Source organism: Manacus vitellinus, unplaced genomic scaffold, assembly GCF_001715985.3.
Source record: "Manacus vitellinus isolate BGI_N305 unplaced genomic scaffold, ASM171598v3 scaffold_19_pilon, whole genome shotgun sequence".
NCBI lineage: Eukaryota > Metazoa > Chordata > Aves > Passeriformes > Pipridae > Manacus > Manacus vitellinus.
This window is the reverse complement of record NW_021939395.1, coordinates 2,513,030-2,527,493: the sequence shown is the minus strand read 5'-3', so window position 1 is coordinate 2,527,493 and position 14,464 is coordinate 2,513,030. Positions and strand designations below refer to the sequence as shown.

Below are 14,464 nucleotides of genomic sequence, written 5' to 3'. Positions count from 1 at the left end.
AAGTTCTCAGTATGACTGGAAGAGAACAAAATTAAAAGCTTGGAATTCTCCACGGGTGGAGCAGGATTCTGATTGTTTCCCTCCTCGCTGGCAGGTGCGCACGGCTCCGTGGAACACCACACGAGCCTTCATTGCTGCCATGAAGGGCAAGTGCCTCCTAGAAGTGACTGGTGTCGCAGATCCTACTGGTTGTGGTGAAGGATTTTCTTATGTCAAGATTCCAAACAAACCAACCCAGCAGAAGGTACAGTTCCCAAGGAGCAATAACTGGAAAGTCACGTGGGAGAAATGGAGGGAAGAGAAAATACCACATGAGCCTGGGAAAGTCTGCTGTGTGATGACATTAATAGGCTGAATCTTTCTCTGAACAGGATGATAAAGAGCCTCAGCCAGTGAAAAAGACAGTGACTGGGACAGATGCTGATCTGCGCCGACTTTCTCTCAAAAATGCCAAACAGCTTCTGCGTAAATTTGGAGTCCCTGAGGAGGAGGTGAGCGTGCGCCTGGAGCAGGTTCCAGACTTCACTAATGGATTTAGCAGCTGATGGTGGAAGGAACATACATGTTTCTACTCTGCCCTGGTGTGGAAAGGAGCTGAGATCCACGGTCAGCCCCCTCAGCTGTGTCTGCCTTCCTGTTCCCAGATAAAGAAGCTGTCCCGGTGGGAGGTGATCGATGTGGTCCGTACGATGTCCACGGAGCAGGCTCGGTCAGGGGAAGGTCCTATGAGCAAATTTGCACGTGGCTCTCGGTTCTCTGTGGCAGAACATCAGGAGAGATACAAAGAAGAGTGTCAGCGCATCTTTGATTTACAGAATAAGTAAGTTCTTATCTGATGTTCACAGCCTCAAACCCCACCCTGTCCCCACCTTGGAAGTCCAGCACTGTGCATGCCTGGGGCTCACTGATATGTGGTGGGGTAGGTGTTGATTCACCTTTTTGGGCCCACAAAATATAGCAGTGAGAAAGAGTCCTCTGGCTGTTAAATAGAAACTTAGGGGTCACTCTTACTCCTCTTAGTCCTTCTTGCTCTCACAGACCTTTTGGAAAGGTAGAATAAGTTGCATGGTCTGCCACTTATAATGACATGAGATATTCTGCTGTTCCACAGATCAGTAGTTGACCACCCTATTTCCTTTCTTTCTTTTTTCTTCCCTTTTTTCTTCTTTTTTTTTTTTGTTTTGTTCTGTTATGAGTGGTTTGCCATATCTGCCTTGGGTAGCAGCTACCAATTCTATGTCCTATACTTTAGAACTGCCAGAAGAATTTGTGTATTATTGCTTGTTCTGGCCCAAGACCTGAGAGTGGTGAGGGAATACAGTACTGTTGATGGAGATGAGATCAATTTGTTGGAGAAGATTGGCTTGGAACAATTTGATCTTTTAGACATGGGGATTACAAGGAGAACTGAGAAAGGAATATATTATGCCTGTTCTTGTAGTAGTAATTCACAACATTTAATTTTCAAGCTTTTGCATCATTTTTACCTTTGTATTTCTGGGAAGGTGACAGGCTGGTTTTTTTATTTTTTTATTTGAGTGAGGGGCAACAGTAACTGACTTTCAAGGTGCCTCCTGTTTCAGGGTTCTGGAATCCACTGAGATCCTGTCAACAGACACAGATAGCAGCTCAGCTGAAGACAGTGACTTTGAAGAGATGGGCAAGAATATTGAGAACATGTTACAGAACAAGAAAACTAGTTCTCAGCTCTCTCGGGAAAGGGAAGAGCAGGAACGAAAGGAATTGCAAAGGATGCTTCTGGGAGAAGACAGTGGCAATGACAAAGAGAGGGGCAAAAAGGACAGGAGAGACAAAAAGGGGCTGTGTAAGTAACTGCAACCACCAGAATTGTGCCTGGGAAGGGATTCAGAACTTTGTGTCAGGGTGCAAAATGTGCTGACCTGGCCTCTCAAGAGAGTGTGGATTCCTTACAGAGAGAATGTATAGACATGATTATCTGGGGTTTCTCCCTCTTCTCTTGAGCAGAAAATGCATGTGAAGTGTTTTCTTTGCCCCATGGCTTTTGTTACTTTTGAACTATAAACTTACTCTGGTATTTATTTAGATATTCACTGCTGCATGCAGTGAGTGCTTTTTTTCTTTGGGGTGGAGCTGTTTTTCAGTGTTTTTCTCAAGATGTGTTCACAAATAATTCCTGCAACCAGCTTATGGTTCTCTAGTTGGATCTTATGTGTAAACACAGCTCTGTATGTGAACAGATAGGCACAGTCTGCAGCTTGATAGCAGTGCCTGTTACACCGTGGGCTGTGTCAGAGTCTTTGGGGGTGACTGGGCAGCTGCCAGATTTGGATCTCCTGCAGATGTGTTTATTTTAAGTGCATTCCAGCAGAGAATTTGACATGTCCCCAGCTGGCAGGTAAAATGTTTGACCTGTGAATGAACTTCTGTCTGTATGACAGTGCTCATGACCACATGAGCATGTGTGTGAGCAAAGCTGGATCAACATTATTGTTGCCATTTATTCTCAGATTGGGAATAAATCACTAGTAGACAATTACTGGGAATGCTTTAGTAAGGGATATGTGGAACACTTCCTGATGATATATCCAGTGTTATTTTGAACAAAACCTCTCAACCAAAATTATGAATGGTGCTGGAAGGGTTCTGTGGTCACATGAGGCAAGGCCAGCTCACTGACTGGAATACTCCTTGGAAAACTGGATAATAGCTGACCTTCAGTTTCTGCCAGATGTCCATACCTATGATGGCAACCACTACAGTCAATCTTCAGGACCATGTTGCACTTGCCTTGCAAGTTATACTAAAGCACCTGTGCGTCCCTGTTGGCTGTAGATGTTTCTTCTGGCTTTACAATCCATGTGGATAATTCAGTGTTTTACTTCTGTTTCACCTTTATCCACAGCATGATAAGAGAACATGAACAAGACTTCTGTTGCTTAGGTTTTCCTTAATTTGTGTCTTGGAAGTTTTTAAGCCAACACTTGCCTGCTGCATTTAAACAATGATGTTTCTACAGCGTGGAAAGAAAGTTAAATAAAACTCTCTTGTGGCACCAGCTTCAGGAGCCTCAGCAAACTCTCACAAGGATGATGACACTGCCTCTGTAACCAGCCTCAATTCCTCTGCCACCGGCCGACGCCTCAAGATCTATCGCACGTTTAGAGACGAGGATGGGAAGGAGTACGTGAGATGTGAGACGGTCCGGAAGCCCGCGGTCATCGATGCCTACTGCCGGATACGGACCACCAAGGACGAAGAGTTCATGTAAGGCCTTTACGATCTCCTTTTTATCTCCTCTGTTTTTTTTCCCCCTTTTTAACTTTGCCTGTAGACTGTTTGATTCCATTGGCAATCTTGCTTAAGTGAAGAAATGTAGAAATGAGTGTGGAAGCCCGGTAACTGTGGAGAGAGAGATTTAATGTCTCTCCGTTTGGAGGGTGTTATGAACTTTGTGCAGTGGTAGACCTGGCAGAAGAGTACCTGGTAAATCATCAGCTAGGCTAAAAAAACTTCTGTGTTTTTATTTTTTTTTTTTCCCACCCAGACGAAAGTTTGCTCTGTTTGATGAACAGCACCGTGAGGAGATGCGGAAGGAGCGGCGCAGGATCCAGGAGCAGTTACGGCGCTTAAAACGGAACCAGGAGAAAGAGAAACTCAAAGGCCCTCCAGAAAAGAAGCCCAAGAAAATGAAAGAGCGTCCAGACTTGAAAGTAAGCACATCCACACATAAAGCATGCCAGAAAGTCTTGGGTGCTGGAGAAGTTTCCTGTTCTAGTGATGTACTAAAGGTCTCACTGGGGGATTTTAATGGTACTTGGCCTCTAAACTAGGAGCTCATTTACGAATTCTGATCTGTCACCTTCCTCATATTTTTGCAGCTGAAATGTGGAGCATGTGGTGCAATTGGGCATATGAGGACTAATAAGTTTTGCCCTCTCTACTACCAAACAAATGCCCCACCTTCTAATCCTGTTGCAATGACAGAGGAGCAGGAGGAGGAGCTGGAAAAAACAGTCATTCACAATGATAATGAAGAACTCATCAAAGTAGAAGGGACAAAAATTGTCCTGGGAAAACAACTGATTGAGAGGTAAGGGAAGAAGCAGAGATACAGATGAATAATAATAAAAAACAATTTAGAGCTTAATGCAGAACACTCATGTATATTAGTCACAGCAATGAAGTGAGAGGGCTTTACATAAACTATTACTACAGAATTTTGATTGTGTATTTGGTATTAAGGCAGATGGAACCAGAGGCAATACTGGGGGACAAATGGTCTTGATTCACAAGAGGGCTGGAGAAAGTATGATGCTTTTTTCTTTGTCCCTAGTGCTGACGAGGTTCGCAGGAAATCTCTGGTCCTGAAGTTTCCTAAACAGCAGCTTCCTCCAAAGAAGAAGCGGCGAGTGGGGACAACAGTTCACTGTGATTATCTGAATGTGAGTGAAGGTGTTACTGAGCTGATTGCAGCAGCTCTTATTTCCGTTTGTACCAACTGGCTGGGTCCTTTACTACTCCTGTGCAACCCTTGAGTGCCCAGTTACCTGCCCAGTAAACCAATAAACTAAATTGCCTGGGATTTCTGTGAGTAAATGTTTTGCATCTGGTAACTGCCTTCATTTTTCTGCCTCTCATTTCTTCAGCGTCCCCACAAATCCATCCACCGGCGGCGAACAGACCCCATGGTGACGCTGTCATCCATCCTGGAGGGCATCATCAATGACATAAGGGATCTTCCTAACGTAAGCTTAAGCTATGGCACCCAAAACTTGGGTCTTAAGCAATGTGGTTGAAGCGGGTTCTGTGTTGTAGACACCAGAATTGGGCCAGGCTTTCCTCAGGTGAGGGGTGTGCCACCCCTGTCCCCCCTGCCCTGCACACACACAGGTGGTGTGCAGTATTTCCAAAATTATCTCAGCTCAGAATCTGTAGAAATCTGAGAATCAGTGCAGAAAGTAGCGTTGGATAGTTTTGTGTGGACAAATATTCAAAGCTGGGATGTGATTGTTTTTAAGGCTTCCTTTTTTTCCCCAACAAAATTAGAACAAGATGCATGAAACTTGATGTAGCAGTGTGTAATGCTTTTTTTATATATGTGGCACTAGAGAAAATTTGTACTTCACTCTTTCTGACCATATTTTACCAGAAACTTGCAAAATCAAAAGATTAAATGGAAGATTTGAGTTGAAATGAGATTTTTAATGTCTAGTCTCTTGACTTTGGCGCTGCAACCAAAAATACCATCTGAGAATTCTCTGTGAGATTTTTTCCTTCTTAGAATGGTGTTAAAGAACATTTTGTAGAAGAAAGTGATAGCCACCGTGGGGGCTGAGCTTGTTATGTTTTCCCTGGTTCAGTAAAAGAACTGATTGTTTAAAGGTTTTATACATTAGTGCCCCTTCAGCTGTGGAGGGTTAGCTGGTTAGCTGTGCTAGCACTGTGTTAATAATCATTTGTTTCTTGTCATCCTCAGACATACCCCTTCCACACGCCTGTGAATCCCAAAGTTGTCAAGGACTATTACAAGATTATTACCCGGCCCATGGATTTGCAGACCCTGCGTGAAAATGTCCGTAAGAGGCAGTACCCGTCCCGGGAGGAGTTCAGGGAACACCTGGAGCTGATTGTGAAGAACAGTGCGACCTACAATGGTAAAAACACAGGGGAGATTGTGTCCCTGCTAATACATGGAGCTGTGGAGCTTTTAGAAACAACAAAAGCAGCGGAAAAGCGGAGTAAATTCTCTGCCAGATGGCAAAAATGAATGTGTGTTTTTCCAGATACACCTGAAAGAATATATTAATGTTAGTGAACTAATTCATAAGTGAGAAAGAAGTGGACCCTGGCATGTAACAATAACTAACTGATGACTGTGAAGTAGTAACAGAAGTTGTTATGGAACTATCAGTGACTGGAGGCACTGCTGCATGTATTAAACTGCGCTGAGGCAAAGTCCTGTCTATCTCCTTTGTAGAGGGTGAAATTAAGCAAAACATTGTTTTCATTCTTTATGGAATGAATCTTTCAATACAAATAGGAATAGTTTACACCTGTTGAATCCAGTGCCTTGGAGATGCAGCTTTGAGTGGAGTTTACTGCCATGATTTTGCATATTTTGGTCCTTAGTTGCAATAAATTTTTCCTCATTTGGGAAGGTGAGGAAACTAGTTTAAAGAAATGAATGAAAGCTAGTTTAAAAAAAAAAGCATAGATTTTGCAATAGAGCATGTATCTGCTGGGGGAAAGTGCTGATTCACTGAGAGTCAGCTTTATTCTGACTGCTGATAGAACAGTCTTTGCCCAAAATATATTAATTCAACAGATATAAAAACCTCCCAGCTGCACTGACTCTCTCTGGGCTGTGCAGCATTGTGGGTGACGCAGACAGCACTGGGTTTGTGTCTTTACTGCTTCCTTTATTATTTTGACAGTTAAATCCCTGATTTATCCTAATAAGTAAGCTTTATTTTTTTCACAGTTCTGTTGCAAATGCTTGTTTCCATGTCTGAGGAATCCTGAAATTATTTAAAGCTTTGGGGTTTTGAATATTCTTAAAATGTCCACCTTGGCTTCCTTAGCAGTTCTGCTTCACTGACTGGATTTAGTCAAGGAAACACAAATTTCATGATTTGTACTGTGAATGTTTGGCAAAGGTGGAGGGCTTGGAGGCCAATCTTCCACAGGCACAGCTTCTTTCCAAACCTTAACAGAATGTGTACCTGAAGTGTGGATATTTGCTACAAATAACCTTTTTTTATATAAAATCCATACTAAACTTTAATAGTGGCATGTATTGAAAATATACTGGAGGATGTACTCCCAGCTGTGCTAGAAATACAACCAGTGGTGCTTTAGGAGTAAAGGTGAAGTCATGTTGTGACATGGGCCTTTCTAATCAGGCTGTACTTGCTGTGTGTGTTTGCAGGGCCAAAGCACTCCCTGACCCAGATTTCTCAGTCCATGCTGGACCTGTGTGATGAGAAGCTGAAAGAGGCAAGTCTTGTGAATGAGTTGTGATCAGAGTGGAGGGGGAGGGATGGTCAGGGCTGGTCGAACACTGAGGGTAGAGGATGTGTACAGGCAAAACACAGGGCTTTAGGGAGAGCAGTAGAAGATTAAGGGAACTCTTCCTCCCACCATAGGACGTATTTGGAATTTTACCATTTTAAACAGTTCCCATTGGAGTCTTTCTGAAAAAAATAGATGCTTGTTTCTTCCTCTAGTTATTTTATCTTGTATGTAGCCTTATATCCTGGCTGTTATCCCTGCATTATTTACAAGTGTCTTCATAAAAAGGTGATTGAGAGTCTCTCTGGGTCAGTGTCATGATATAACACTTATTGGTTTAGAGTCAGCCACTGATGTCCCCTGCTTTTATTGCAGAAGGAAGATAAACTGGCTCGATTAGAAAAAGCAATTAATCCCCTCCTGGATGATGATGATCAAGTGGCCTTTTCCTTCATTTTGGATAACATTGTCACTCAGAAGATGATGGCAGTTCCAGATGTACGTAGGTTGAGTGGACTGTGTGTGTGATGTGCAAAATGTGCTGATTTATAGTCCTGTGAATGCATTTACATTGTGGTTGGCAGTGCACTGCAAAATAAAAGTGCTCTGTCAGGGAGCTGCCCTGTGGTATTTGACTGGCACTCACCCCCTTCACTGGAGCAAAGGTTCTAAAGTGAATGCTGGGTTCCACTCTTTTTTTCCTGCTGCTCTCACTTCTGATTTCCAGAGTTGTTATGAAACATACTCTGATGCTGCTTATAGCATTTGCTTTGGTACATCTCAAAGCACTCTGCAAAGCTGCAGTTTTCAGGTGCAAATGAAACACAAGCTGATTCCTAATTGATCAGGTTTACCCAGTGTTGTACTAGTTTGTTAGTGTTAAAGAAAACCCCTTAAACTTACCAAATAAAACTGCAGACATAAGGATTTTAGTGTCACTTATCTATAATGTGTCTTGTGCCTGGATGCAGTAAGGAACAAGAGTCTGTAGTGGTTAAATGAATGAGAGAGGACTTCTACAGAGGACAGGCATAAACTTTGCTGGTTACATTTTGTCGCCAAGTTGTCATTTCTGATGTTTAGAAACAGATTTTAGAGTTTTTCTATGCCATCATACCATGATGAACTGTTAAACTGGTTAACTACATAGCCCCTGTTGTAAGATCAGACCTAGGTTTATATTCTTTGTTTGTTGTACAAGCAGTGAGTGTTCTTGCTGGACACTGCAGTTATGTTGTGAAGAAAACAGTGATATTAAATAGAAAATTCCTTTGTAAATTTATTATTTTGTGTTACATGTTCGTGCTGTCAGACAGATGTCAACAGGCCTATTTAAAAATCCAACTGGTAGATCTTTTCTCTGTGTCCCTCCTGAACTAAACTATTGGATTCAAGATGTCTTTTAAATGCTTTCCATGTATTGTGAGTTTTAATCAGTTCTGGAGACTTGCTTTATGACATTTGTCGCTCAAACTGTGAAAAATTCTACACAAAAGCTTTATCAACCTGCCTATTTTCTTTCTTTCAGTCTTGGCCGTTTCATCATCCAGTTAACAAGAAGTTTGTTCCTGATTACTACAAGGTCATTGCTAATCCCATGGATCTGGAGACCATCCGCAAGGTGTGTAGCCTGGACTGTGCAGCCACTTGAGAGATGTTTAGACTCAGTTACTTACTGGGTGACAATCTCTTCCAGAACATCTCCAAACACAAGTACCAGAACAGAGAGACTTTCCTCGATGATGTTAACCTCATCCTTGCCAACAGCATCAAGTACAATGGTAGGTGGTGAAAATAAGGATTCAGCTGCCTTTTGGACTTAAATTAATTCATCTGGGTACCTGTGCTGTCAAAGTGTGTCGAAGCCCAAAGCTGTGAATCATGAACTTGACGATTGTTTTCCTTTCCTGCTGAGAAAAGAGAGGCTTAAACAGGGATGTTTTCACTGTCACATGAAGCTTTATTTGCCACCTGGTACAGAATGGGGCACTTATATTTGGGGAGGATATTCTACTTGTTCAGTACACATCTCTGCTTCAGTGATTTGTTTCTGGGGCTTTCCTTGAGGCTGACAGGCTACAACATTCCTGTGTCCTAAATCATGCTTTTAATCCTGGAACAGACTGGTTGTGCTGTGTTAGCCAAGTGTGAACCCTGCTTTGTATTTCTCCTTACATCAGAAGGTGTTGGGATTCAGGAGCCTGTGTGGTGAGAGCTGTGTAACCAAAACCAGTCTTGCTTTCTTGGCAGCTGGAATTAAACAAAGATCAGAAATGCCTAAAGAAATCTGTTTCTTCCTACAGGGTCAGACAGTCAGTACACAAAAACAGCCCAGGAGATTGTGAACATCTGCTATCAGACTTTAGCTGAGGTATGTGGGCAACTTTACTGGAATATTTTTGTATGTTTGAATTTTCTGTTCTGCAACCTTAGCGAGCTTTTTTTGTTCTTAGTACGATGAGCACCTGACTCAACTCGAGAGAGACATCTCCACTGCTAAGGAAGCAGCACTGGAGGAGGCAGATCTGGAGAGCCTTGATCCCATGACTCCTGGTCCCTACACCCCACAGGCAAGTGACCAAGCAAAGCTTTCACTTCTGTTGTTTTAGTTTCATCTCCTGGATGTTTGATCCTGAGGCTCCTCTTTGTTTATTGTTCTCCATCTGTCTGCAGTCTTTTTAGTAGAGTACCTTGTTAGGTGGTGTGCAAAGCTTTCTTTGTGTTGTTCATCCCAATTGTAGACCACTAGTTTCTCTATTCTGTGCAAGAGAATGTTGTCTCCTGTTTCCACCAATACTTTAGCTACCTGACTTGTATGATACCATCACTTCTCTCAGCCTGTCACATGGTGCCTCATTCTATCAAGATGAAAGCAATTTTTCTGCTGTGGACACTCCCATCACTACCCCAGGGAAAGGAGCAACTCAGGTCAGAATCCTCCATTTTAAAATCCAATTGGAGAGTTGTCTTGTCTGAGCAAATTACTAAAAGGAGGCAACGATTTTGTAGGAAACAGGGGACAAAAATCAGGTTTTCCAGGCAATTTCCTTCATTTTGACTGCTCTGAAGGAAAAGGAAAAAAAATTGCAGAGCACTGGGAACTGAGATACTGCAAAACGAAGTATAGAGGATCAAAAGCTGCAAAAGAATCTGCCTAAGGCCAGGTATTTGTTTGCTTCACTACTTCTGGAAGTGGAAACGTGGTGACTCATGCTACAGAGGGTTAATGTGCAATCCCCTGTTGATTCTGAATAGGGAAATGGTGAAGGATAATCTACAGATACAGAAGATCATAATTAGATCATTATGTTTGCATACAGTGAAAATAGGAGCTAGGAAGAGATGGTTGCCACTGTAGATACCTTATAGTTGTAAAAGGGAAAAAAAAGCAGACAGGTTAAAGGTATTAAATCCTTATAAATGAACTCATCGCGTTAACCACAGAATTTTTTTTTCTTAGCCTTTATTCTGTATTGAACAAAAAAGAATGTTGGAGGAGGGGGAATAGCAGAAGGAGATGCAATAAAATGACCATGAAAATAAGTTACAAGGAGAATGAAGAGGGTTAGGGGCCACGGGACTGAAGGGGGTACCAGAAAGGGGGTGAGAACTGTTCTGAAGAGTGCAGGCAAAGAGAACTTGGTTGTGAGCAGTTCTGTCTAGTATTGTAGCCATGTGTAGCTCTGTAAATCCCTTCTAGATCTGGAAGTCTTCAAGCTTTCTGTAGACAATTTATAGTCTTTGGGATAGAGTCTGCGTGTCCTCTGTATCTTGGACTCATGGCATCTGAGGGAAGAACAGGAAAGAGAAGGGCAGGAAAAGATTTGCTGGAAACTGCTGTATGCTTTTAAAATACATTATGAAATTTTAAGAGCTAGTGGTATTTTCCAGAAATAGCTGGTTAAACAAGGAACTCTGGTGCTTTGAGGCTGGAGATTCCTATTTCAAGGATGAGCACATCAGGTAAAAGTGTGTGGAGACTGTGTGCTCTCTGGTCTTGGAATAAAGAGAAAAAGAATCCTTGCTCATAGAGTGATGCACATCTATTTTTCTTTTTGTCTTTCCCCTCCCATCCTCCCACACCCATCTCTGTGGCCCAGATGTCAGTCACACCCCCTGGCTGATGTCCTTCCTCAGTGCTGTTGCTATTTGTGTCCCCGTTCAGATGCGCCAGGGGCGAGGAAGGCTGGGCGAGGAAGACTCTGATGTAGATATTGAAGGATTTGATGAGGATGATGATGGGAAGCCTAAGACTCCAGCCCCAGTGAGTATATTCACAGAAACCCCAGCCACAGTCCACGTGCTGACTTGCCTGCCATATCTGCCACCCTGAGACACAGCGGTGCCCGTTCCCATAGCCAGGCTCTGAAATGCAGTTTGGAAATGCTGGCACTGTGAAAAGAGGGAACATTTCAGGGTGGGCAGCGTGGTAAATGAAACACATATGCTAGAAGTTGGCAGCATATTGCTGGATCTTCACCATCCCTGTTCTGTATGACCCAGGAAGTGGAAGATGCAGATGGTGACCTTGCTGACGAGGAAGAAGGATCAGCCCAGCAGCCCCAGGCCAGTGTCCTCTATGAAGACTTGCTTATGTCTGATGGAGAGGATGATGATGATGGGAGTGATGAGGAGGGGGACAATCCTTTCTCATGTAAGTGTCCTTCTTTTATAAAAGGTTGAACAGGAACTGGTTGTTCATTAACCCAGCTAATCTCGTGCTTCCATCACAAAAACATACAGTAGAGAGCACAGAGCATAATTGGGATACACAACTGGGTGGTTTAGTGGTCAAAAAGGGAGACCAAAGGGGCAACATGAGAAAACTGGGTGAACATGAGTGGAACAGAAAACACAGTGGAATAGGAATTTACTCTGTAAGTACAGACACAAAAGAAAGCAGAGCTAAGACAAGATCTTGTTGGTTGTATTTCATAAAGTGAAACTGCAAATGGTTCTGAAAAGACTGGGAGTAAGATTTGGTGTGCAGAGCCAGGAATGGGAAGTTTAGTAAAAGCACAACATTTATTTTGATATGAAACAGGGTTGTCAAATGCTACTGTTAAAACAGTGTTATCAAGAACTGGAAGAGGTGTACAGAGGTTCCTTCAAACTGTTTCTGTTTTACTACAGACTTGTCATGCAGAAAAGCTTATAATGGTATTTAGCAATGACTTCTGACAATTATTAAGGGGGAAGAAAGGGGAATTATTCCAAGTAGACAAGACAAAAGACTATTGGAGTAATAGTGGTAATGAGATTGCTTTGGAATAACATCAGAATTGGGCACTCAATAAGTGGTATCACCTCCCAGATACCCTTCCTGCTCCCTTGTGGAGACACTACTTCATAACCATTCCCTATAGTCAACATTTGCAGCCTTTAAAAGACAGTAGGTATGGACCTGACAGAACAAACCTCCTGTTTGTGACTAAATGGTTTATTGCACAGCTATCCAGCTGAGTGAGAGTGGCAGTGACTCAGATGTGGAGCCCAATGCAGTGAGACCTAAACAGCCTCATGTTCTCCAAGAGAACACAAGGATGGGCATGGACAATGAGGAAAGCATGATGTCTTATGAAGGAGATGGTGGGGAGACATCTCACGTTATGGAGGACAGCAATATCAGGTAATTAGAGCTGAGAACCTTTTTAAAACAATTCTTAAAACCCCTTCTCCTAAAGTTTTTTGCAGTGTTTGTCATAAAAAGCTGAAGATTATTGCACATCTTTTCTTTATTTTGTGACTGTTTTTACTGTTGCAACCATAATTACCATAATTGCAATTTGTTACTTATTGCCTTGGTTCTGCTGTTAGATTTTCACTGATAAAAATGTTAGTTAAATTTAAAAAAAAAAAAAAGTTCTTTCTTGTAAGTTAGATGATTTCCTGTACACAGTGGTTTTAGAAAGCAGAGCAAATAAAGGTTTTTACAAGTTATCTGAAACTGCAAGGTGGATTTGAAGTTAAAAGATGATTTAGCTGATTAAGTTTTTTTTCCTTTCTCTAAAAATCTCCTGACTTGAAATGCAGCTGCTTAGTTGGAGTCCAAAAGAATAGGAATATGCATGTTCTGTATTTTGGAAGGAGTTCCATTATTAGAAAATTACAGCAATATCATCTTTATTTTTTTGCATTCGAGAGAACACCAACCTACTCTTCCTTCTCTGGGCATTTTGTAGTGTCAGTTATTTGATTCTCTGTTCTCTTTCTACTTGGGGAATTCAGTCCCTTAATGCTGTTATTGATATTTGCCCAATTAATTATTGTTCAGATAATTGTGCTGGCAGGCAATGGTTAGTCCAGCCCAGGACCTTGACAGTAGTCAGCAGGAAATGCTGGAGAAGATGATGAGAATGGGCTGTCTGCCTTCTGTCTGCAGTGAATGTGACACAGAAGGTGTTGGAGGGATCTGTTTTTCCTGCCCTGAGTATATCAGAGTGGAGTGGTGAAACTTGAATTTCCTTGGAGAACTGGTGCGTGTTTTTATTTTAGAAAGCCTGGCCAGTGGCAGAACTGAAGTGCACAGCAGTTCTGAGTGTTCACAGAACTTCAAGCCAAGGAACTTTTACAGGAGTTAAATACAGAATTGTTGGTACCAGCAGCTCATTTGAAATCGCTCTCTTCTTTCTTCTAGTTACGGCAGCTATGAAGAACCAGACCCAAAATCCAATACAAGAGACACGAGTTTCAGCAGTATTGGAGGGTATGAGATCTCAGAAGAGGAGGAGGAGGAGGAACAGCAGCGCTCTGGGCCAAGTGTGTTAAGTCAGGTCCATCTGTCTGAGGATGAGGAAGACAGCGAGGACTTTCATTCCATCGCAGGAGACAGTGACCTGGACTCAGATGAATAAACTCCCTTTCCTGAGATGATGGCTGTCCTGGCCCACTTGGCTCCTGAATATCTCCTGTCCCAGTTTGGTGTAAGGAACAGTGTAGTGTGGACTGTGTTAATGAGCAGATTATTTTTTTTTAATATAATATTTTAATTGGTTATAAAACATGTTATGTGACGGAGTGAACGGTGAAAAATAAGCTTTAGACAAACATGTCCTGCTGAAGCCTTGGCTTGTTGTAGCCTGTACGAGCTCCAGCATCCAGATACAGTTCAGTGTTTATAGATGTAAAACAATTCCTCAGAAATACTGGCCTGTCGGATTCATTCATGTCTGTCAGGGAAAAATAAAAGCTTGCTCAGAATAAAACACTTGCTGTTGATAAACAAGTATAAAGCAATTTTCACTTCGTAAAGGAGAGGTTTTTCTCTGGGAGAACAAATACAGTGTCTGACATCTCACCCCTGACTCGTTTTGATAACTGCCTGTCTACTTTCGACACTTCCCAAACAGCTGCCCTACTTTTAAGTGGCAGTTAGTTCCAGAAATCAGAATTTGGTAATTTGAGGCCAAGAGACCCCTCACTTTCAGCCCCGGGGCTGTGTGTGGAGCCGTGGTGTGGCTGGCAGAGCCCA

At 42.4% G+C, this 14,464-nt stretch overlaps 1 protein-coding gene across 4 annotated transcripts in view; it reads left to right on the top strand.

Annotated features, from left to right (window-relative positions):
* The window catches only part of TAF1 (TATA-box binding protein associated factor 1), a 28,316-nt gene extending 14,097 nt beyond the window's left edge, over nucleotides 1-14,219 (top strand). For 2 of the 4 annotated variants that reach the window (XM_018070679.1, XM_018070678.1), the window contains exons 20-40: nucleotides 95-244; nucleotides 372-491; nucleotides 645-820; nucleotides 1,584-1,825; nucleotides 3,039-3,246; nucleotides 3,527-3,692; nucleotides 3,861-4,072; nucleotides 4,316-4,424; nucleotides 4,629-4,727; nucleotides 5,459-5,636; nucleotides 6,911-6,978; nucleotides 7,369-7,491; nucleotides 8,522-8,614; nucleotides 8,690-8,774; nucleotides 9,297-9,364; nucleotides 9,447-9,563; nucleotides 9,796-9,921; nucleotides 11,159-11,257; nucleotides 11,497-11,647; nucleotides 12,445-12,622; nucleotides 13,631-14,219. In XM_018070679.1, the coding sequence (XP_017926168.1) occupies nucleotides 95-244; nucleotides 372-491; nucleotides 645-820; nucleotides 1,584-1,825; nucleotides 3,039-3,246; nucleotides 3,527-3,692; nucleotides 3,861-4,072; nucleotides 4,316-4,424; nucleotides 4,629-4,727; nucleotides 5,459-5,636; nucleotides 6,911-6,978; nucleotides 7,369-7,491; nucleotides 8,522-8,614; nucleotides 8,690-8,774; nucleotides 9,297-9,364; nucleotides 9,447-9,563; nucleotides 9,796-9,921; nucleotides 11,159-11,257; nucleotides 11,497-11,647; nucleotides 12,445-12,622; nucleotides 13,631-13,847 (2,985 nt within the window). In that variant the 3' untranslated portion in view covers nucleotides 13,848-14,219. The remainder of the gene's footprint in view (nucleotides 1-94; nucleotides 245-371; nucleotides 492-644; nucleotides 821-1,583; nucleotides 1,826-3,038; nucleotides 3,247-3,526; nucleotides 3,693-3,860; nucleotides 4,073-4,315; nucleotides 4,425-4,628; nucleotides 4,728-5,458; nucleotides 5,637-6,910; nucleotides 6,979-7,368; nucleotides 7,492-8,521; nucleotides 8,615-8,689; nucleotides 8,775-9,296; nucleotides 9,365-9,446; nucleotides 9,564-9,795; nucleotides 9,922-11,158; nucleotides 11,258-11,496; nucleotides 11,648-12,444; nucleotides 12,623-13,630) is intronic. The other 2 variants (XM_018070677.1, XM_018070676.1) reach the window with 1 other exon arrangement.
* Nucleotides 14,220-14,464: the final 245 nt, after the last annotated feature.